Source organism: Palaemon carinicauda, chromosome 21 (genome assembly GCF_036898095.1).
Source record: "Palaemon carinicauda isolate YSFRI2023 chromosome 21, ASM3689809v2, whole genome shotgun sequence".
Classification (NCBI taxonomy): domain Eukaryota; kingdom Metazoa; phylum Arthropoda; class Malacostraca; order Decapoda; family Palaemonidae; genus Palaemon; species Palaemon carinicauda.
In genome coordinates this window covers 122,080,324-122,105,230 of record NC_090745.1, presented here as the reverse complement: position 1 = coordinate 122,105,230, position 24,907 = coordinate 122,080,324, and the positions used below count along the sequence as shown (strand labels likewise).

At 40.2% G+C, this 24,907-nt stretch overlaps 3 protein-coding genes across 4 annotated transcripts in view; 2 read left to right on the top strand and 1 right to left on the bottom strand.

Moving 5' to 3' along the window:
- The window catches only part of Papst2 (PAPS transporter 2), a 199,073-nt gene that overhangs the window by 82,154 nt on the left and 92,012 nt on the right, over positions 1-24,907 (bottom strand). The window lies entirely within an intron of this gene.
- LOC137615457 (mucin-22-like) overlaps positions 1-24,907 on the top strand; it is a 132,233-nt gene that overhangs the window by 40,961 nt on the left and 66,365 nt on the right. The gene's annotated exons all lie outside the window — the stretch shown is intronic.
- Positions 1,639-21,466, top strand: LOC137615461 (ankyrin repeat and KH domain-containing protein mask-like). The gene is made up of 5 exons (XM_068345351.1): positions 1,639-1,755; positions 2,136-2,260; positions 13,011-13,208; positions 16,478-16,570; positions 19,976-21,466. The coding sequence occupies exons 2-5, from the start codon at positions 2,136-2,138 to the stop codon at positions 20,541-20,543; spliced, it is 984 nt and encodes a 327-aa protein (XP_068201452.1). The 5' UTR covers positions 1,639-1,755; the 3' UTR covers positions 20,544-21,466.

Here is a 24,907-nt window from a genome sequence, read left to right as displayed (position 1 = left end):
ATAATAATAATAATATACAATAATAATATTAAAAATGTACTACTACTACTACTACTTCTACTACTACTACTACTACTACTAATAATAATAATAATAATAATAATGATGATGATGATGATATGGGTAACAATACACTAAAAATACAATGAAAATGATGAAATTGTTTAATGGAACCGTTCAATTAGTATTTTGAGGAACACTTTGGTAATGAGACAATAAAGTCAGCGAGATTAAACGACTTGTTTTCATTTCACGTCCATAAAATTAAGCGATGTTAATTTAATGACGATAATGTTGATGTATTTAGAAACCGCTTTGTGAATGAAGATGAAAGATAATAAATTAGATATTTTCGGGTCGATGTAGAATGAAATGATGTGAATACAATTGAATTGTTTTGAATTTCAAGATGAGGATAATTTGTGGGGAATTATTTGATTTAGAGTTTTATTAAGAATATAGGGTTGTGGTGGCCGATGTGGTAACGTACCTGACTGGGTTCGAGTCCCGCTCAAACTCGAGTTTCTTTGGTCGCTGCAACCTCACCATCCTTGTGAGATAAAGATGGGGGTTTTCGGGGAGCCTATAGGTCTATTTGCTGAGTCATCTGCAGCCATTGCCCGACCCTCCTTGGTCCTAGCTTGGGTGGAGAGAGGGTTTGGACGTTGACCATACGTATATATAGCTGAGTCTCTAGGCCATTGTCCTGCTTGATAAGGCAGTGTCACTGTTCCCTGCCTCTGCCATTCATGAGCGGCCTTTAAACTTTTAAATGAGATGGAATTCCACAAAAAAATTGAATTAATTAGAAATAAATAATTTTAATTTAACTATATTTAAAATGTATAGAATTTTATGAATTTAAAGTATAGAAGAATCGGTAAGACCCAGGCCTACATGGCTGAGGACTATGAAGCTCAAAGTAGAAGAGGATGAATGGAGAAGTATTGAATTAAAAGCTCAATAGAGAGGACGACTGGCGAAATCTAACCGAGACCCTTTGCGTCAATAGGCGTAAGAAGGAGATGATGATTGCAATGATAGAAGTAGGAGATGATGATTGGAGAAGTATTGAATTAAAAGCTCAATAGAGAGACGACTGGCGAAATCTAACTGAGGCCCTTTGCGTCAATAGGCGTAGAAGGAGATGATGAAAATATATTGGAATAACATTAGCATATTAATTGGCTTTACATTGTAAGATAATTGTATTTCTAAAAGTTTGTAAACTTCTAATATGTTACTGTGTTATTTTTAATTGCACATTTAGAAAACTTAGATTTTCTCGCATTGTTATTTACTTAATTTATTATATTTTTCCTATTTTTTTTAAATTTAAAATGGTTAATTTTATTTTATTTATTTATTACTTTTCTTTGACTGTGATTTTCTGGCAATTGCCAATCTAATTTCTTAGAATTTTATTATTAACTAAATAGTTTAATTTAAAATGAATTGTTGTATATTTTTATGATTTTATTATATACTAAATTGTTTAATTTAAAATGAAAAGTTAAATTTTTTTATATATTACATTTCTTTGGCTGTAAATCTCAGACAATTGAGAGTCTAATCTTTCATAATTTTATTATATACTAAATTGTTATATCTCATAAATTCCTTTTATTTTGACAGGCGGCGCACACTGTCCTGCAGCAACAAGAGACGGGGAAGCCGGCCTACAAGGTGAAGAACATCTCCCTGAACAATCTCTGTCGCTTATACGGTGCTCCTGTCAATCCGAGAAAGGACCAGGTGGGCATTTAAAGAATTCGGTTAATATCTCGTTTTGTGTTATATTACTATTATTATTTTTTGCCATTTATAATTATTTCCTGCTGCTGCCTCCGATGCCTTAGATGACCGCGGAGGTAGCAGCAGTAGGGGATTCAGCATTATGAAGCTTCATCTGTGGTGGATAATGTGGGAGGGTGGGCTGTGACACCCTAGCAGTACCAGCTGAACTCGGTTGAGTCCCTTGTTAGGCTGGGAGGAACGTAGAGAGTAGAGGTCCCCTTTTTGTTTTTGTTACTTTGTTGATGTCGGCCACCCCCAAAATTGAGGGAAGTGCCATGGTATATGTATGTATGTATAATTATTCCGGCCGTAATCTAACCTTCTATAATATCTTTCAGATGAAGAACATATACCGTCGAGACCAGAGATTTTGGGCGCGGCGTCCCCTCACAGAAGACATGATCGTCTATGCAGCCTACGATGTAGTTGCCCTCGTTCCCACAGTACACGATGCCATGAAAAGGTAAAACTGATTTCTGGCTGTGAAATTATATCTCATTTACCAGGAGCATTTCTTAAATTTAATCAAAGGAATCTATCTTCTTGATTTTTCAGGTTTTTAATTTGTTGTTGTCCTGTTTTTTTTTTTCTTTTGTAGTGTAGTTTCTTTCTTCTCCATTATTTAGAGCTCTTTAAAACTTTTTTATCCTGGTATTTTTATACTGTAGTTTGTGTATATGTGACAGTCATTTTGGAAAATTGGCCATTTTACAAAATGCCCGGCCATAAAGCAAAAAGATCAAATTCGTGGTCACTTTGCAAAATGACCTAAATATCCCGACATTTTGCAAAAGGGCCAAGATTTTGGTCCATTTACAAAATCATCAGTATCATCGTTGGCAAGGTTACAAAATGTTCAGTCAGCAAGTAGCTAACCTAACCGAACCTAACCTAACCTAACCTAACCTAACTTAACCTAACCTAACCTACTTGTTGATTGGACATTTTGTAACCTTGCCAACAATGATACTGATGATTTTGTAAATGGACCCAAATCTTGGCCCTTTTGCAAAATGTCGAGATATTTAGGTCATTTTGCAATCTGACCATGAATTTGGTCTTTTGCATAATGGCCGGGCATTTTGTAAAATGACCAATTTTCCAAAAAGACCATAATATTTAGGTAATAGTATAGAACACCACGCTCTCCATTTACTCCAATATAATGTAATCCTGCAGTTCTCACCTTCTTGCACAGTAATTAGGGGGTTATTTAAATTCTGGGAAAGCAATAATTAGCAAGATATGTTGAAGAGGGGAGAAGGGGTTATAAAAAGAAAATAGATCGGTTTCCTCACTAAACGACTTGGAACTGACATGTCAATATCGTCAACCAAACAGAATTCGTGATGCCAGCGTACATAAACAGAAGTTTGTGATGCCAGCGTACATTTGATTTACTGTATATTCAAAATATACTTAATTAAAAATGGATTAATTACTCAAAAGTGTCCTTAGAATATGCAATTTACAAATAGTGACACTTTTGAGTAATCACAATTCTTGATTAAGTATATTTTGAATATACAGTATATCAAATGTATGCTGGCATCACGAACTTCTGTTTATGTACGCTGGCATCATGATCTGTTTGGTTGACTTGACTATGTTGACGTCAGTTCCATGTCGTTTAGTGAGGAAACCGAGCTATTTTCTTTTTATAACCCCTTCTCCCCTCTTCAAAATAACTTGCTAATTATTGCTTTCCCAGAATTTAAATAACCACCTAATTACTGTGCAAGAAGGTGAGAACTGCAGGATTACATTATATTGGAGTAAATGGAGAGTGTGGTGTTCTATACTATTACTAATATTTACATTATAGAATTTGGTATTCATTGAAGCTTAATACATATGAAGTAAAGTTTGCTTGTGCCATTGTTTACAGAAAAAAGCAGAAGCACATAATCTTTATCACCGATTAAGAGCTAGTCTTGGGTAGTGCTGTAGCCTCTGTACCATAGTCTTCCACTGTCTTAGATTAGAATTTTCTTGAGGGTACACTCGGGCACATTTCTCTTCTTGTTTTGTTAAGGTTTTTGTTGTTTATGTAGGAAATATTTATTTTAAGGTTACTGTTTTTAAACTTTATTTTTCCTTGTTTCCTTTCCTTACTGGGCTATTTTCCCCGTTGGAGCCCCTGGGCTTATAGCATCCTGCTTTTCCAACTGGGGTTGTAGCTTAGCAAATAATAATAATTAATAATAATAATAATAATAATAATGATAATGATAATAATAATAATAATAATAATAATAATGATAAATAATAATAATAATAATAATAATAATAATAATAATAATAATACAGTAATAAACGGATTTTGAGCGAAGCGAAAAATCTATTTTTGGGTGAGATAGCCATGGCGTCCTGATGGAAGGTTCCTGTTTGGTAGCTTCCTTGGGTATAAGACTACTAAGATATTCCCAGAGAATTTAACCACAGGTTATCACAGAATTCTAACTTCTGGAGCGAGTATCTCAAAGGTTTCCCTTTAAGACATCGTAATACAACAGGGGACACGCATGTCTGAACGTGCCACATAGCTATCTCCACCCCGAACAGAGTTAATGCTTCGGTGTGTAAGGGCTGAGAATAGCTGGGAGCCGTTCCACAGCTAATCTCACTCGTGGCTACTACTGATACTCGAGACGTAAACAAACGGACGCCATTGCTCTAATGACGTCACGCGCGTCTTTATCCTGGCGCCAGTTGCTGCCCATCACCATGATACAATTGTGTAGGGTGGGAACAAACTGAACGAAGTAGTAGGGAGGGTCCATCAGGACGCCATGGCTATCTCACCCAAAAATAGATTTTTCGCTTCGCTCAAAATCCGTTTTTTGGGCTCAAGCCATGGCGTCCTGATGGAAGAGTACCAGAGAATCAATGTATCGTGGTAGATTTTCCCCCAGAGTTAAGTGCCTAGGCATTGACAAAACAGCAAAGTAATCTTAGGTAAGAACCATAGGAACGAAGTATCCTGCCCCCCATTGGTAGGAAGTTCCCATGGGCTATGCCGACGTCAAAGTGGTATTGAAGGGCTATTCATCTTGACAGAAGAACTTTTAAGAACTTAGAGATGAAGCAGAATGTTTGATATTTGTATAGGAACATTCTGAAGTAGACCAGTGGTGGTTGGGCACTGTGTATAGAGTTCATCTCCTGATTATCAGAAGTAAGTATTCGTGTAGGAACCTTACTGAGACAAGGTGAATATAATTTAGGATTAGACATCTTAAATTCTTCATGACCATAAGAAAGGAGGAATAAATAAAACTATGACAGTATGTATTTCATAGTAAGTAGGAGCTGAAAGAGACGCATAAGTAATAAAATAGAAATTTTATTTCATAATGCAGAAATTAAATAATTTACAGCAAAAGTAAAGTTCATTTACAGTAATAATAATGTACATAGAAATAAAGGCTTGCTCTTGAATCTGAAAAGGAATTTCAGGATTAGTAGGTACTCGTTCTCGAGGAACGCAAGTCTTTAAACAACACATCATGCTCAAGGCATGCGGCACTTGTGTGACACTATGACATTTCACCTGGGATAAGAACAGTTATAAAAGCACTAAGTGTTTTTAGACATCACTATGAATCACGCGAGGGTCAACATAGGCACCCGAAGAGTTAGAGTCCCAAGTAACTCACTGTTCTACGCAGAGTTAGGTGCAGGTTTCATAACACTACCTGCGGCTACCACAAAATGTTTGATTTCGTGCACTTGTTTCGCATAATGTTTAAAGAAAACTCGCGAGGACTTCCAGCCCGTAAAGTTTTTAAGGCTCTCAAAGTCCATGCTCTGAAAGAAGTTCAGAGAAGATGCCACTTTTCTAGGATCATGACCAGCGGGTGTACTGTTCGGATCCGCTCTGCGAATGAAGTAGGTGATTTTCGCTCTTAATTGTTTCAGTGACAGGTCGCTGCCCGATGTTTCTCCTTTGAAGAGTTGGCCTCCACCAAAGTTCGAAGTTCTGCGAAGATAGACCTTGAGACTCTCTACTGGACATAGAGAGACATCCTCCTTCAGGGGGCATATTCTCCAAGGGCCCCATCTTTTGGTGGGTAATTCGTTTTTGGCGAGAAACGTCGGATCAGGGGAGAGGGTCACTTCTCCTGAATCAGCAAACAGGATGTGTCCCTCTTCTCTTGATAATGCCACTATTTCGCTGACTCGAGCTCCCGAGGCGAGAGCAAATAAAAATATAACTTTCTGAGTCAGATCCTTGAGGGGGCATGAATCGTTGTCCAAGTTGGAGGCGAAATGGAGCACCTTGTCTAGTGACCAGGAGATCGGTTTCGGAGGGGGTGCGGGGCGTAGGCGAGCACATGCTTTTGGTAATTTGTTAAAGATGTCGTTGGACAGATCAATTTGGAAAGCATATAGAATTGGTCTAGTCAAAGCCGATTTGCAGGTTGAAATCGTATTGGCTGCTAATCCTTGTCTATGAAGGTGAATGAAGAAGGACATACAGAAATCAATGGTGATTTCTTTAGGATTTTTTGCTTTAACAAAGGAGACCCATTTCCTCCAGGATGATTCATATTGCCGTCTCGTGGATTCGGTCTTGTATTCCTCTAGGAAGTCTAGACTTTTCTTTGAGATCCCAAACCTCTTCTTTGCGGCAAGGGAGAGAAAATCATGAGATGAAGGTCCTTGATTTTCGATGATGAAGCGAAGACAGTCGACTTCTGTACTTGTTGAGAGAGAACTGGGCCCGGGAGAGGGATCAGCTTGGGCTGCAGCTCCAGGACCAGGGGGGTACCAGTTGCTCCGGGGCCACTTGGGAGCCACTAGGGCCGCTGTCCCTTTGAAGGTTCTCAGTTTGGAGAGGACTTTCAACAGAAGGTTGGTGGGAGGGAACAGGTATATCCTGGACCATCTGTTCCAGTCCAGTGACATGGCGTCCACCGCTTCTGCTTTGGGGTCCTCGTACGGGGCTACGTACAGAGGAAGTTGATTGTTGTCGCTCGTTGCAAAGAGATCTATCTGAAGTTCTGGGACTTGGTGGGAGATGAAGGAGAATGATCTTGCGTCTAGAGACCATTCCGACTCTATCGGGTTTGTCCGAGATAGAGCATCCGCTGTCACGTTGCGGAATCCTTGTAGGTGAACTGCAGACAGGTGCCACTTCTTCTTCTCCGCCAGACGGAAGATTGGGAGAAGCACCTGATTTATCTGGGGCGATCTTGAGCCCTGGCGATTGAGACAACGAACTACCACCGAGTTGTCTAGGGTTAGACGGATGTGGATCGAGGGCGGCGGGGATAACTTCTTCAGAGTAAGAAGGACCGCCATGGCCTCCAAGATGTTTATGTGGAACGTCTTGAATAGTGGAGACCAGGTCCCTTGAGCTTGTTTCAGGTGGGAGTGACCTCCCCAGCCTTCCAGTGAGGCATCCGTGTGGATGTTGAGTGATGGAGGGGGGTGTTGGAGAGGAATGGACCTTTTCAGGGCCTTTGCTTCCGACCACGGCTTTAGGAGGCGACGAAGTCTGTTTGGAAGCCGTCTCTTGAGGTCTCTTCGAGCGATGGATGCCGATCGTCTCCAGACTCCCGCGGCATCCTTTAGCTGTGCGCGAAGCACTGGGTTTGTCACTGAGGCGAATTGTAGAGAGCCTAGAACTCGTTCCTGCTGTCGTCTTGAAATGCGTTTGGATTTCAGTAGTCGCTTGACAGACCCTGCTATTTCCTTCCTTTTCTTCTGGGGGATGGAAAGGCGGTGTGACTGAAGATTCCAGTGGATTCCCAACCACTGAAACTTCTGAGCTGGAGAGAGGCGAGATTTCTTCTCGTTGATCTTGAATCCCAGGTGTTCTAGGTACTGGGTAACTTCGTTGCAAGACTTTGCACACTCTTCGGGCGATGGAGCCCAAACTAGCCAGTCGTCGAGGTAGGCCATCACCTGGACGTTTCTTAGGCGGAGCTGTTGTACTATGGCATCCGCCAGCTTTGTGAAGATCCGAGGGGCCACATTGAGGCCGAATGGCATGGCCCGGAAGGCGTAGCTTTTCCTTTGGAGTCGAAATCCTAGGTAGGAGGAAGCGTGATGGTTCATTGGAATGTGCCAGTAGGCATCCGCCAGGTCTATAGAGACCGTGTAGGAACCTTGAGGCAGAAGGGTCCTTATTTGTTGAAGCGTCAGCATCTTGAATTTGTTGTTCTCTATGAACTTGTTGAGGGGGGATAAGTCCAGAATGACTCTGAGCTTGTCTGAGTCCTTCTTGGGAACGCAAAACAGTCTCCCTTGGAACCTGGTGGACTTTACCTTCCTTATCACCTTCTTGTTCAAGAGGTCTAGAACATATTCTTCCAGAATGGGGGTCGATTGTTGGAAGAACCGCTGGAAGATTGGGGGTGGTTGAACCCAACTCCAGCCTAGACCGTTCTTGATGATGCTGTGTGCCCAGGGATCGAAGGTCCAACGATCCTGGAATTGGCGGAGTCTTCCTCCCACCGGAAGCACTTCATTGCTTCTGGTGTCCCGAGGACTTGTTGCCTCGGCCGCTAGCTCCCTTTCCTCCTCTACCTCTGGAGGGACGACGAGATGCGTCTCTGCTTGCACCCCTGGACGAGCCTCTACCTTTGGCATGAAAGGTAGTGGATGGTTGCTCAAAGGCAGGGGTGAAGACCGGTGACTGTGACAACACCGGTTGGGGGACCAATTGAAAGGTCTGCTGTGGTTGGGCAACCACTTGGGAGGTAGCGGGTCCCGGAAACTGACGTCGTTGTTGACGTTGCTGGGGTTTTGGCTTCTGTGGTTTCCTCTTAGGCTGAGGTCCATCGTCCTGAGAGGGTTTCCTTTTTCTGGACATGCCCCACTTATGGAGAAGGTTCCTATTCTCCGTGGCGGCTCTGTCAGTTATTTCCTTGACAAGGTCAGAAGGAAACAGGTGCTTTCCCCAGATGTTGGAGGAAATCAGCCTCCGGGGTTCGTGTTTCACGGTGGCACCGACAAACACGAATTCACGACAGGCTCTACGAGCCTTTATGAAATGGTACAAGTCCTTCATTACTGTAAGTAAGTGGGATTTGGCTAGTACCATGTAGTGATCAGGTACTCTTGTGTCACAGGCCATAACTTCAAGTTGGACTTGATGAGAAAGAGATGCCGCAAGCCTCTCCTTCGTGTCTTGTTCCCGGCGAAGGAGGTGATCATTGAGCTTAGGGAGGTCCTCATTAAACTGACGTCCGGCGACGTCAGGATCGAGCCTACCCACGACGAAAGTATGTTGAACATCTTTCCATTGTCTAGTGTCAGGGGGTGTCACGATGGAGAAGGGTCTGCACTCCTCCAGTGCAGGGCAGGGTTTTCCTTCTTCCGCCGCTTTAAGGCATGCGGCTAAGGCCTTTTCCAAGAAAGGAAGAACCGCAGTGTCAGGTGCGACATATGTAGGATGCTTCTTGCTCAAGGCAGGAAGCTTAGAGCAGGCAAAGCCCCTGCTCTTAAATGCGGAGGCTAGCATAGCCTGGGCCTTTGCGAGATCGAACACTATCTCTTCCTTAGGTTCGGTCTCCTCCTTCGAGGCAGGTTCGGAACGAAGCCGGACGTAACAGTCCGGGTAGGCCTCGAAGCTTGGGAAGAACTCCACGTCTTCCAACGGGACCGTGCCAATCTTGTCACTAACAAAGATCCTGCCGGTCGCAATAACCATATGCTCTGCATACCTCCACGGGTTGGCATGAGAGCAAGCTGGGAGATCCTTAACCGAAATCTTCTTCGGTTCTCTGGATCCAATCATTGACCTGATGGACTCCTGGTTCTCCTTCAGTCTGTCGTCCATGACAGCTCTAATCAGCCGGATCAGTTCTTGGGTAGACGAAGAGGGATCCGGGGTCGAGGAGGTAGACGGAATGGACACATCCGTCGGTGTAGGAGTAGGCGGAGAGATGGATGAGGGAGGAGCTCCAAGCTCCGACTCTGTGTATTCCACCTTGTCTTCGTCCTCTTCGGCTCCTTGAGCCATAAGCGTCTTCTCCGTGTCTTCCGAGACGTCAGAGATCTGCTCATCATCCTCGGAATCTAAACGACACTCATGCATGGACTGAGCCATGACCACATCAGGTTCCACCGTAATTTGGACAGTGGGGATTGCGTCTTTCGGAACCACTGAGTCAGGAGAGGCCTTAGGGAACAACAGGGACCTCAGTTCTTCGGTGGCCAGGTACGGTCCGGTAGCATTTTTCTGAAAGCCACGCACCCACTTGCGCAGCTTTTCACGAGAAATGTCTCTAACCTCCGCTGAGGGAGGGTTATGGAAGGCCTCAACTAGGTGGGCCTGGCAGACCGTACAATCCAGTGGATTCCAGAACTTCAAATCCCCTTTCTTGTCTGCACAAGGGGCGTGAGTCCTACAAGCCGTATGCCCGTAAAACTGCGGGCGTTTCACAGCGCAGAAGGCGAAGTCACACTTCATCTGCTCCTCCTGTGGAAGAAAGAGAAAATGAGTATGGGGGAGTCATAGGAATGGCTCTTAAATTAAGTTAATATTAATCATTAATTTTAACTTAAAGAAGGTGTGATGCATAGAGAATGAAAACAGTAAAGGAGAACACGCTCCATGCATCTCGCCCGGCTGGTTACCATAAGCTTGGTCCTGGGATAATCCAAATGACCGAGATCATTGGATATAGTTTCCTAGGATTCCCATTATATTGGAACTCCATGGAAAGCCAAGGACAAGGTTGGGATCGAATTCATTCGGTTCCCAGTTAAGAGCCAGAAGGCCTCATAAAGGTAACTGCATCTGGCAACCAGCCGTGCTAAGATGCACATAGCATGCTGGAATTAGAAGAATGCAAAGAGACAGCATGATCACTAATAAAGCAGTACTAGGTACTGATCTTAAAAGCAAAGCAGCTTATCTATTTGCTATGTAGGGCTATCTTAGTCTTATGATAGCTACAGAGAGGGGGTGCAAGTATTCTTGACGCCTCCGGGGCATCCGGCAAGCCGCCGGCATGCCGGAGCTCGCTCCAGCATAGATTCTGGCATTAGAACAGACAATTTTCAAAAGTCAGTTAGATACCAGGATGGCGGCCGCCGGCACAACGGCGGCACGCCGGCAAGGAGCGGCGGCTCCGGCAGCCGGAGGATGCCAGGTTGGTGACTGGGATAAGGATGGTACAGGTAGTATCGGGTTGCCGGCAGTATATGCCGGCACTCCGGTGATCGACCGGCAAGCGGACGATTAGATAGGAGTAGGAGAGCCGCCGGTAGTAGCCGGCGGCAGCCGGCAGTCCCTCGGTACACGGGGGGCTGGCGGCAAGGGTAGGGAAGTCACCAAGAGGGAGGCATGTATTGCCGACAGTAGAGGCGGCAAGAGACCGGCACCCGGATAGATAGAGAGACAGGGGGAGGGGGGAAGGAATGCAGGAAGTACCGTCAGGGTTCCAGACATCCTTCCCCCTCCCTGAGAGGGTGTACCCATGATAGAGACAGGCTCTAACATCCATAAGCAGGGGTCACTAGGGACCGGGAGCAGGTAGCCCAAGGGAGGGCTAGGGAACACCCAAGAGGGGGGGGGGAGACTCCCCTATGCAGAACTACACTAGTAACTAACCTTATAGGACACTATGAAGGTATATGTACCAGAGCGGACTGCACAGGGAAGCTCGGGTAGCCCTACTCATCCACCCTAAGGAGGATTTGTAGGACAGGGGACAGATGAGTATAAACTAACCTAAGCATAGGCTAGGCTATACAAGAGATAGGTGGGGAGGGAGAAGAGAGAGGTCTTCCCAGGAAGGGTTTCTGTACCAGAGCGGCCACTAAGGGAAGGGAGGACACTCCCTAACCTAAGATCAGGCTGATCGGCTAAAACGGTGCAAGAGTACAGTTTCAGCATGGAACAGAGAAACCTTCCTAACCCGACCTAGAGCAGGGCTAAAAGTCCTGAACTAGGTAAGGAAGAAGACATATCGCTATAGCAGGGAAGTCATAGACTATCCTAGCCATAGAGGTAGGCTAGCCTAACCTCACTCTCAGACGCAATCCTAAAGGGGGTTCATTCCTTTAGGGAGGACTGAGAGGCGATATATATACTCTATTAGACAATTAATCCCTTTACTCAGAAAAGGGATCAAGGCTAAATAGAGGGAATGCCAAGGCAGGGGATGAAGGAAGCATATAGGGGTCCTAAGGTTAGGTTAGGCTAGAAAGAATCACTGACTAGCCTATCCCCTATATGGTCCCTGAAGGCGAAAACATTTGCATCACTAGTCAAAAGTATTGTAAATTAATAATGCCACTATCTTCATAACTTAGTCTAGGATCACTAATAAATCATGCATGAACACTTGTATGTAGGCTCCTGGCCTGGGGGCTATAGTAGCCGACTGGTATAAGGTCAATCGATGACCGATAAAAAGCGTCAAAACACGATATAAAAGTTCCTAGCTATGAAGACTAAATAAACTAATGTATTCGATTAGTATATAATGCCGGAAGCGTTGTTGTGGCTAACTAAATAAGACATGCAAAACAACAACGACGCCATAAAATGGCGGGTCCGGTAGAGGCACAGCTCTGCCACAAAACATCAATTATTTCGCAAAATAATATTTACTTTACGGCCAGAGCTTAATTAAACAATACTGGAACCTTGTACTCAACTTTCCAGAAGAAGGCGAGGCTGAAGGTAACGACATAGCGAAGATGCAAAGCGATAAAGTTAACATAAGGGAAAATCCGTCTCAGTAGGGCAGCTACTAAACAAAGGATGAAGACGCGCGTGACGTCATTAGAGCAATGGCGTCCGTTTGTTTACGTCTCGAGTATCAGTAGTAGCCACGAGTGAGATTAGCTGTGGAACGGCTCCCAGCTATTCTCAGCCCTTACACACCGAAGCATTAACTCTGTTCGGGGTGGAGATAGCTATGTGGCACGTTCAGACATGCGTGTCCCCTGTTGTATTACGATGTCTTAAAGGGAAACCTTTGAGATACTCGCTCCAGAAGTTAGAATTCTGTGATAACCTGTGGTTAAATTCTCTGGGAATATCTTAGTAGTCTTATACCCAAGGAAGCTACCAAACAGGAACCTTCCATCAGGACGCCATGGCTTGAGCCCAAAAATAATAATAATAATAATTTCTCCTTTTATGTCAAAGTCTTTATCTGACTGTAAATATCCTCCTGCTTTCTACTGTAAAAAAAACTCATTATTTTAAAAAAATATTCACCAAAATTATCTTCACCTTACAGACAATTGGATCCCGGGATGATCCCATTATTCGAGGAACTATGTCGAGAACACGTCGAGTCGATGATCCAGCCAGACGAAGTGAAACAGAAGAAGAAGCAACGTAAAATCGAAACCGAAGTCGCAGAGTTGAAGACCAAGTTAGCAACGACACAAGCGAGAGCTATTGTTTTATCCAATAGGGAAATCAGATTACTCAGGTGAGTGGAGAGCTACGTGTAAACAGTAATAATGGTAACGAGCACTACAATAATATTAGTATTATAAGATAAAATTACACTTTACCAAAACACTTCGGTTCGCGATACTCTTTTATTAAAGTTTTTTTTATTTATTTTTTTTCATTATTCTCTTTCGGTTCAGGATACTCTTTCATTAAAGTTTTTTTATTTATTTATTTTTTTTCATTATTCTTTTTCGGTTCACCATACTCTTTCATTAAAGTTTTTTTTTTATTTCATTATAATTTTTTTTTTTTTTTTTTTTTTTTAATTATTATTCTCTTTCGGTTCCCGATATTCTTACAGTAATGTTGTTGTTGTTGTAGAATACAGTACCAACAGAGTATATGAATAAAAAAAACTGTATTCCTAGAGAAGAATTTTACAAGAATGGGGAAAATGTAATTAAAAGGATGCTGGTACTAAATAAAGGTTAAAGGTTTCAGTTCCAATATCATCAAATCAAATACTCACCAGAATGTCAGACAAACAAGCCCAACCCCCCACTGTGGTGCCTAACCACAGCAGTGGCCTCCTCAGTAAACAGTTTAAACTCACGGTCCTGGGCTGGGATCGATCCGCCGCCATGCGAATGCTAGGCAAGCACGTTACCACTGTACTAGCCAGGAGGCAATTAGTGTTGCAAAAAGGGCTTTCAGTATAACCAATACCCTTATTACATTTTTGTCTCTAGAGGGATTAACCCTTTTACCCCCAAAGGACGTACTGGTACGTTTCACAAAAGCCATCCCTTTACCCCCATGGACGTACCGGTACGTCCTTGCAAAAAAATGCTATAAATTTTTTTTTTTTTTCATATTTTTTATAATTTTTTGAGAAAATTCAGGCATTTTCCAAGAGAATGAGACCAACCTGACCTCTCTATGACAAAAATTAAGGCTGTTAGAGCAATTTAAAAAGAATATACTGCAAAATGTACTGGGAAAAGAATAACCCCTTGGGGGTTAAGGGTTTGAAATTTTCCAAATAGCCTGGGGGTAAAAGGGTTAAAAAACTAGATGGCTAACCAAGAAATTCCATATTTGGTCCTTTCATAATTACAATTATGAAAATTAAAACTAATATTGAACTTCATGCTGTGTTAGACTAACCAAAGACATTAAACCGTACATTTGGAGTCCCGAGGATGATAATTTTCTTAATAGAATTAGCTGGTAATATTTCGGTAGAATTCCACCTAGCGCCATTACATAGGAGCTTGATGTTTTTCTTTTTTCGCGAGCGTACAACTGAGCAAAAAGCATCAGATTTTGGTAATATTTCGATAGTCTAATGTTTTTTGCTCCACCGTGTGCAAGCCTCGCTCGCGCAAAAATAAAAACATCAAGCTCCTATGTACTGGCAAGCAGTAATAGCGCTGCGTTGGACTCGACCGAAATATTACCAAATTACTTTAATGAGAACGCCGAGCCCCATTTCTGGTCTCGTGTCAGGCTCGCCTAGGGATTTTTTCTTGAATGATAGGTATAATTGTAAGCAAGGCAAAGTTAAGAAAGTTTGACAGGCAAGGATGACTAGGGCAAAGGGACTTTATGAAAAATTATAAGGGAAAATGGAAGCTGAAAAGAACCCTTGATGCTATGTAGAGTACGTAAAGTGCATTGCTCAGTAATAAAAACAATCAAAAAGGTAAATAAACATAAATAAACAAACCCTAGAAAAGGAATAATCATGAAAACACAAGTCCCTCGAAGGCTGGGATAAGAAATCACCTCCTGGTAGTCTAAAAGGCATGATGTTGACACAATAAACCAATAATAAAGAGCTATTGGGTCTGCCCCAATCTTTTCACCTCCCACTGTACTTCATTTTAACACTTTCCCCTCCAATCCTTCCAAAATCCTAATTCCCCCCCTTCCCTCCCTCACCTATCCTATCCCCCTAAACTGTAGCTGTAGCTTCAGTAATCATTACTAAGAGTCTTTTCAGCATCCCTTTGGCCCCCTTGCAGTGCCGACTTTATACTTTTCAATTTTGGGGGTCTCAATTCCCACTTCCTTTCTTTCATGTTTCAGTCAAACATTTATAAACCTCTATTTCATAGTGAACCTGCGGGTTTTCCCTTCAGTTGTACTAGGGCATTGAATGGTCACTGCCTTAGCCATCGTAAATAAAGGCCGAGAGTAATCGAGTACTGGGCCAATGGCGCTGTATACAAGTCAAGTAAAAAAACATAAACAACTCCCAGGCCCCAGTATTCCAATTCTGGTCCATATGGCTTAAATCATATATGTTAATCAATACCAGGCATACCGAGTATTAAGCCCATTGGGTAGGGTCAAAGTTACCAAATAAAACAATATAAATTTCAGATGAAGGAACATTAGTGACAACATGTATCATAATTACCATTATTAGACAATTGAAATACCACATTTAAAATCAGGTTTTTATAAAATGTGAAGCATAAATACTGCATAAGTGATCCTTTATTATGATTGACTTTTTTTTTGTCATTTTTGCTTGCAGTTATCAATTTTTATGTTTTCAAATATGAGTTCTTTAGGGTAATGTTACTGAAATACTGTATATTTTGATTATGTAGAGTAACGGTTTTAAAACACCATTATCGATGACCTAACATGAAATATAATCAATAAATACAATTCTAGTAAAGTGTCAGACCAAATTACTGTGTTAATAACTAGTAATTTTGTTTCCATTTGTAATTGAATTATATTAATGTTGACGGTCAATAGCAATTGTCTTTGAATTATACTAATGATCATGGTCAATAGCCTTTGCCTTTGAATTATATTAATGTTCATGGTCAATGGTAATTGTCTTTGAATTATATTAATGTTCATGGTCAATAGCAATTGTCTTTGAATTATACAAATGATCATGGTCAATAGCCTTTGTCTTTGAATTATATTAATGTTCAAATGTCAATAGTAATTGTCTTTGAATTATATTAATGTTCATGGTCAATGGTAATTGTCTTTGAATTATATTAATGTTCATGGTCAATAGCAATTATCTTTGAATTATACTAATGATCATGGTTAATAGCCTTTGTCTTTGAATTATATGTTCATGGTCAATAGTAATTGTCTTTGAATTATATTAATGTTCATGGTCAATGGTAATTGTCTTTGAATTATATTAATGTTCATGGTAAATAGCAATTGTCTTTGAATTAAATTAATGTTCATGATCAATAGCAATTGTCTGTTATGTGTTTATCGCTAATATATGTATATTTTTAATAACCATTAAAATTTCAGATATCTGGAATTAAGCGATGAGGAGAGAGAAAAGCTCGAAGGTTCATACAAAGTTGCTAAGAAACTAGAACGCCTTCAGAATAAAAAAGACAGGTATGTTCACAATAATTATTGCTGCATTTTGATATATTGCTGATGGTTTGCTAAAACTTGTGGGGTACGTCGCTGCAAATTTTAAAACCCACTGTATAAGACTTGTTGGACTGCTTTAGGATGACTTGGTTCTTGCTTGTATGCTCTGCTGACGTTGTCTTTTGATCCTATTCCTTCCACACTCATAGATGTCCCTTTAACAAATACATTTGTAGAAGAAAGTGCTATTTATAGTTTTAAGGTTATGTTTCTTTAATATTCCCAAAATTTAATGTTGATCTGCCAATAGCTCCCTATTTCAAGAATTATGGAAGCTTGAATATTGTGCTTTAAAAATATTATTGTTGTACAGTACTACAGACATGTGTATACCACTCTGGGCTACTTCTTGGAATTGTATACCCATAATTTGATTAAATTAAAACTGTGTTTAAAAGTCCTTAGAAGTTACAAATGTATCTTGTTGCATGCCATTGCTATGGATTAGTTAAAGTGTGATGCAAATGTGTATCAATTTTCTGTATTTTTTCCACAAATTTGCATAACACTGTCAACACTGCCCTGCTTTCCACACCAAAGGCACGTGTGCATTGAAAGGGAATGGTTTATGAGAAATGCTCTGCTTTTATTCCTTCACAGATGCGTTGTACGCTGGACTAATATCGCTGACATGTTACCTTTAGGTGAAGGAAATGCATGGTTATAATCTCAGCAATGTTCTTATATGTGTACTCTCTCCATTACTTCATGTACTGGATGTATATGCTGCAATTTTTCTTTGCCTACCTGACACATACCTGTTGCATTAAATACTGTCTGCTACTGCTAACTCGATCTTGTATTGGGTAACACCAATTGTGGTTTATGTACGTATTGTACCTGCATTAGGTATTTTTTCTTTATCCCGTAACATACTTTGAGCTATTGGAAGTTTTTCCATTTTTTCATTCAAGTGCTCATAGCACATTAGTCATAAAGTTTAAAGACATCGTAGCCAATATTGCATTATCCCAAAGGCTGATATTAAGCTGAAGCCTAAGGGCCCATTAAGAGCAGGGGCCTGTGCAACTTTGGTAATATTATTATGATAAATTGCATGAAAGTAAAAGGCAAAATTCTCGGGTGGAGGAGTGGGATGTCAAGGGGCTCAGAGAACCTCGAAGTCTAGGGGCCCTGCCATGTGTTGTCTCAAAATATACTGTACAAAATACCATTAACTGAAATGATGGGTTTGATTGAAGGTTTAAAGCCTTCTCATTTGTTGTGAAGGTTTCTAAATCTCTCATAGGGGATAAAGACACACAAGGTTCGTATTGAGAATGATTATAAACCCAAGACACTAAATTTTTTAATTTTTGAAAGATTTTCTCTGTATTTGTGCGTGTTAACAGTATGAAGGCGTGAAAGATATCATTTTTATTAAAAAAAAAAATTGTAGGTTACAGCTACAGCTAGAGTATAGAGGGATAGGATTGGTGGGGGAGGGGAGAGGGGAATTAGGATTTTGGAAGGATTGGAGGGGAAGTGTTAAAATGAAGTACAGTGGGAGGTGAAAAGATTGAGGCAGACCCAATAGCTCTTTTTTTTTTGTGTGTTAACACCATGCATTGTGGACTACCATGAGGTGATTGCTATTGCCAGCCTCCGAGGGACTTGTGTTTTCATGATTATTTCTTTTCTAGGGTTACTTTATTTATTTATGTTTATTTACCTTTTTGTTTGTTTTTAATACTTTGGATTTGGTTTGTAGGTTAGGTACTAATGATATAAAGGGTAGCTGAATTCCGTCTCCATAGTAGATACTTAACATTCTATATTATGTCTCTAAGGTATTTAAACAAAATAATCAGGACATGATTCAATATTTTCCCAAGAAGCAGAGAATCTATTGCAATTTGTATAAAAATTTGTGCGGACTGTTTAATGACTCGGAACCTCTGTATCTTTGGTATACTTCATTAACCCTTTTACCCCCAGGCTATTTGGAAATTTCCAACCCTTAACCCCCAAGGGGTTATTTTTTTCTCTCCGCACATTTTGGTGTATATTTTTTTTAAATTGCTCTAACAGCCTTAATTTTTATCATAGAGAGGTCAGGATGGTCTCATTCTCTTGGAAAATGCCTGAATTTTCTCAAAAAATTATCAAATATGAAAAAAAAAAATTTATAGCATTTTTTTGCAAGGACGTACCGGTACGTCCATGGGGGTAAAGGGATGGCTTTTGTGAAACGTACCAGTACGTCCTTTTGGGGTAAAAGGGTTAACTTGAATACGAAAGCTATGTATCCGCATTAGTTTCAGATCTGCATCCTTTTGTAGTTGATAGTTGCCTGTCCTGGTTGTTGGTTACCTTACCTGAAACGCTTAGCAGATTTAACTTTAACGTCACTTGCCAGTGCAGTTACATTACCATATTTGGTTTATGTAGTTGCTGAAGAACATGCTTTTGGTGTGAAATTGCTCAAGAAAGCACACAGTAGCTACATTTTGATGTTTCAATGAGTATAATATGTTAGATGTAAAACTATAGTTTTTTCCTTACATTCAGCTAATAAGAATTTGTTTCTTGCTGTTAATGCCATTAGAGTTATTTATAACCATTGAAAAAAGTTATTTTTGTGTAACTTTTAAAGTTTTGCCCTATCCTCATGTGGCACAGTACAGTAAACCTGCTAAAACTTATTCATTTGATATTCTAGACTTTTGAAGTCAGGGTAAAACAGACAAACTAAATATTTAAAAGCTTAATATAACCAAGCATATGTTTTGAGAATAACTCTTTTGAGATTAATGAAGGGTAAATTGCAATTATTATTTTACTACTTTGTGGAGTTCAGTTTGGTTCCAGAATTCCATTCATTCCATGAAATTGTTGGTGGGTACAATGCGTATATGCTTCAGCATTTATATATTTGCTTGCATCATGCAAAATTTAACTGCTTAGCAGTGTAGATAACAGTGGTTAATTGTTTTTGATACTTTTAATTATCTGACCTGTATTGTGCATGAATATTCATAAATGCTTATAGTAAGTAAGAAACTTGTATGTCTTTCAGCAAGACTGTCTCACCCTTGCACTCTCAACTAATGTCCTATGACAAAACTTATGCTTACTAAAATGCTTACTAAATTCCATTTTACAAAACCAGCAACGTACTTGTCTCTCAAGCTGAGCATGTGTAGGAGTTATTCATTGAATTGGTGGAAGTTGATATTCACAACTATCTTGAACATTAAAGTCAGATGAATGGATTAGCCTTTTAGATGATGACAATCCTCTCCATTAAGTAAGTACATTATACAATACAATGTTTCTAAATGTTTTTGAGATAAAATATATTCAGAAGACTGCCAATCCCTCGCTTTATAATTAACAACTTTTTTTCATTCTTTTTTCTCTCAGAGATGAATCTCCGGATAAAAATGGTGATGATGACGATGACAATAGTGATGAAAATGACGATGACGATTGTGATGGTGTAGAAGAGGGTGAATACCCAAGTTTGAGCAGTGTGGGATCGGGAGGCTCAGGAGGTTCTGCGGGCGGCTTGCTATCGCCGCGGTGTGATGGGGAAGGCGATACAGATGGCTATGGCGGCTCGCCATCCCTTGCTACTAGCATGAGTATGGTGGATCAGGTACTTAGTAATGGTGCCATGGACCGGTTAGAGAAGATTGATAGACTAGAAGCAATATTAGCAGCAGCGACACAAGTTTCTGATCCATCGTCTCCTGTAGGTACAAATAGCAGCTCAACTGCTCCATGTTGCTGCCCTTGTCACGGATATTCTCAGGGAGTCTCTGTCTCCCCCCAGACTTCCCCCCCACACTCCTTTCATAGCAATGTGCCCCCTGTGTCTACACTATCCAATAAAGCTGATGCTCAGTGCCAGACTCTCAGTACAGGCGATATTGTGATCACCAAAGTGTTCTTCCCCGATAGTCCTGACAATGTTAAAGATAAAAAATAACAATATTGTACAGTGTGTATATAGTTTTGTATATTTCTAATTCTTCTTGAGAGTGTGGTTATGACCACAGTGTGATAGTTAGATGGTACCGATTGGCGGCACCTGTGATAGCAAGCCCACGATGGGCTCAAGCAGCTAGCTATAGGGTAATTCACCTACTTTAGGTATTTTATCAAAAGACTAACGTCCCTTTATTTTATTTGGGGAGAATGCTGTGTCTTATGTGAAATACCTTCTCATGGTCAAGTATCCTCAACTACCACCAGACACCCTGGTGCAGAAACTAACTAAAGCTTTAATACTACTCCCCAACACAAGTGACACTACCAAAGTATTTTATCATTTTTCCAGGTACTTATTTTGCCAGATAATTATTATTATTATTGTAATTCTTTTTAATCTCTTGTTATTAGGCACTTATAATAAATTCAGCTTACTTCAATGCTGAAGTATTGCTAGAGTTGGGATGCTTTTTTAGGGTTGGGAGCATATCATTATCAGATGCCTTCTCTTAGGTACATTAGTTTTTATTTTCAGTAACAGAAGAACTCAATAATATTTCTAGAGAAATATTTCATTGAGCATAGCAGGTGAGGCCAGGTAAGACCCAGACTTACCTGAAAATCCCACGGAAAGCATTCACCACTGCTCGCTATAAAATGAAAAAAAGAAAAGATACGTCTTTGAAGCTCTAGATTTGCGTTTACATCAGTTTGTTTTTATTCTGAACCATGCACCGTATTTTACATTCCAACCATTTTAGTAGCATAATGTAAAGAAAGAAGACCAATACAAATGCTAAACTAAGGTCATAAACTACTGTCTCTGGGAAAATGTGTATGATTCTTATGAACTCTGTAGAACAAAGGTTTTGACTCAAATGAACATTGGTGTGTTATTAATAAAATATTTTTAACCAAGTTTATAGTTGTTTGTTCTTACCTCACATTGTTTGGGAAAAGGGACTTCACTTTAGGGAAATTCCTGAGATATCTTGAAGGTCAAGACTATTTTTTGGTTATGTAAACAATCTACAGTTAAGTTTTGCTAGCGTATGGAAATCTCAGGTATGTATAAGTAAGTAATACCTTACATTCTGTGTTGTAAGATGGCCTCTGAATAGTTGCAAGTTTTTCTCCAGCCTCCCAAGATGTTGAATGTCCTTTACAGTAATAACTCTCGATAAAAAAGTTTCTGTATACGAAAATTTCATGATACAGAAGAGATATGAAGATTTTTTCACCTCATATTACGAAAAAACCCTCATGATTTAAAACGAAATTTGCCCGGCGTCGAAAAAACTAAACTCGCCACCATCGTCCTACTCTCCCATTGGTTATATATCTCTCTATCCTGATGCTAGTTAGTGCCATAAGATCCTGATCTCCTATTGGTCAGCATCTTTCTCATCATGCATCTACGTATCGGCATTCCTCGACCATTTCGTTTCAGCAGCGCCATCGTTCACATCGAATTCGTATGGGTGATTTCACTTTCGCACTTAAAGATTGACCAAGCTTGGCAGGAGGTTTCGAGGCGCACCTTGAACTCTTTGTGGAAGAAGCTGTGGCCTAATGCCGATCCGCACAAGACTTCAAGGGATTCAATGTAGGCCTAGCTGAAGTCGAAACTATTGACAATCCTGAACCTGTTCCACAGCCTGAGGTTGAGGATATTGTTTCATTCGGGAGGTCCATGGCCTGTTCTTCGATGAGGACGATATTAATGAGCTTCTTGAGGAGAACCAAGAGGAGCTTACAATCAATGACCTGAAGGAGTGGGAGGCCATACAACTGAACGTTTTTCAGGAACAGTTCTCTGGCGGCGAGGAGAAGACAACAGATACGACTATGATAGTGGCAGAAATTAAGTGCCAGATTTCATTGAAAAGAAATGCCCGGAAAAGGTTCACACAAGTCATCTGCTTGCGCAGTTTAATGACATTTGCCCGAGTCGTGTAAGGAATATTTTAAGAAGCCGGCAGAAACAAGCTTCCTTGGATCATTATTTTTTAAAGAGGCCATTAGTAGGCCAAGGTGAAGGACAAAGTGATCTGAAAAAATGGAGAAATGGTAGTGAAGAAGAAATTGATGAAATTTAGAAAGTACAAAACAGAAAGTAAAAAAAATTAAAAAGCAAAAAAAAAAATAATAGAAATTTAAAGTTTTTCGTAAAGTTATGTATTAAACATTTTTACTATTTGTTGACGTGTTTTGTAAAGTTGAAGTGTTAATGTTTTCTGCCTTTTGTTAATATGTTTTGTAAAGTTGAGTGTTCATGTTTTCTGCCTCTTTTTAAGGTTTTCTGCTGTTTGGTCTCCTCTGCCACCACTTTTGTTTTTGGACATCGCCCCATACAAAAGGTAAGTTCCACATTTTCGTACAGTATTATTATTTCCCACTTACATTGTTGCATTATGTTGTAATAACTACTTCTTTTACACCTATCAATGGTTAGGTTAGGCACATTGAGTGATTCAAATGTATTTGGCTTTATTTCATTGTGGTTATAGCTTTAGTATGAAATTTAATGTGGTGTTTTCGTAGGGCTTGGAACGAATTTGGCAACTTACATGTAAAATGTGACTCATCATATAAAAATTCCCACGAAAGCCAGTCTGGCATGCATTAATTTCGTATCCTGATGTATCACTACAATTTTATGCTGTGTGAAAATGAATTAAACCCAGAGTCTGAATTATGGAAATTCTTGTTTCATGTATAATCTGCTGCCCTTTTCCTTTGCGATGTTTTGAGTTTACATGCTCTGTTGAAATATTGTGAAACTCAAGTCATAGCTTCAAAATTGTAATGTCGATTGTGATTAGGAAACCGAGTGACTATGGCATTATTTTCATAGTTATTCAGGTTACTGTACATTTCTGGAAGATAGAAATTTGTCTGTGTAAAATTAAGAGCTTTATGATTTAAATGGCTGTGGATGCTGATCTGGATGGATTAGAAAGTGGTTTCTTTCAGAATCAATTGTATTGAGACCCTCACATTAAGTAGGTGAAAAAGGCTTATAGCCGTGTTCGCATGTCGGCCACAGCTGACATATGCTCTCTTCATTGCTGGGGTTAAATAGTTTGGATTTGAGATTACGGATGCACTTTTGATACTGAAGTGGTTGGATAAAAATAAACTAGAGTGGTGGAAAATGTTTTATTTTGTAATTTCTACTTTTTTTTTTTTTTTTTTTTTTTTTTTTACAGTATTTCCAGATTCTGTAACATTAAAGTTTACCCTATACGATCTTTTTCAAATTTGCCATCTTTGATTAACTGGATACATATTTAATAGCATTGTTGCTAAAATCAGACTGTCACATGAGATTAGAAATAGTAAGATTCTTTTTTATTTCAAATTTATTGGCATTTTTTTTTATAAGTGAGACCCACCTCAACATGGATCAAGATGGTTTAGTACTGCACTGTGAAAAACTCATCATTTTGGGAAAATGCTAGGTTCTGTTTGCCTGTGTTAAATTACACAAATTAATGACTTCTTATTCTCAGATGATATTCCTGAAACCATCAGGACATGTGAAGTAGGTTTTATTTAAAAAGATATGTGTTCATAGGTGTCTACATAACATGCCCCCACCCATGTCATAACTGGATTGGACAGACTGTGTGGCAACATAGGTGGGAACGATTCTCTCTCTCTCTCTCTCTCTCTCTCTCTCTCTCTCTCTCTCTCTCTCTCTCTCTCTCTCAACGTTGCTAATGGGTTACTTCGCTAGTTGCATCGATATTCTCTCTCTCTCTCTCTCTCTCTCTCTCTCTCTCTCTCTCTCTCTCTCTCTCTCTCTCTCTCTCTATCTCCCTTAATTAAATTCATTCTAGATATAAGAAATTGATCGTGGCTTGAATAAACGAAACAATATAGGTGGATTAACTGATGTAGAGGTCTCTGGCATCAATATAAGTGGATTATGATTCATTGTAATACTGTAGATGTTTTATTAGTTTGTGGTTGTGAATTGGGGTCATTGATCATTACACCTACTACTACTACTACTACTACTACTACTACTACTACTACTACTACTACTACTACTACTACTACTACTGTATGGCATCGTAATGACTTTGGTCGTCAAGACGAATAAGGTATAGCATCATATGTGAGGAGCTAGGTATTGTGCTGTGGCAAGTGGACCAAGTCCTGAATTACTGTTCTGTGGCTGGATTTCTCTATTCCCCATGTCTGCAGCCATTGCCTGGCCCTCCTTGGTCCTAGCTTGGATGGAGAGGGGGCTTGGGCGCTGATCATATGTAATATGGTCAGTTTCTAGGGCACTGTCCTGCTTGTTAGGGCAATATCACTGTTACTTGCTTCTGCCATTCTTGAGCGATCTTT

Coding starts and splice junctions, on each gene's coding strand:
- LOC137615461 (XM_068345351.1), top strand. CDS start 2,136: ATGAAGAACATATACCGTCGAGACCAGAGATTTTGGGCGCGGCGTCCC. Junction 2,261..13,010: donor GTACACGATGCCATGAAAAG/GTAAAACTGATT, acceptor TTCACCTTACAG/ACAATTGGATCCCGGGATGA. Junction 13,209..16,477: donor AGGGAAATCAGATTACTCAG/GTGAGTGGAGAG, acceptor TTAAAATTTCAG/ATATCTGGAATTAAGCGATG.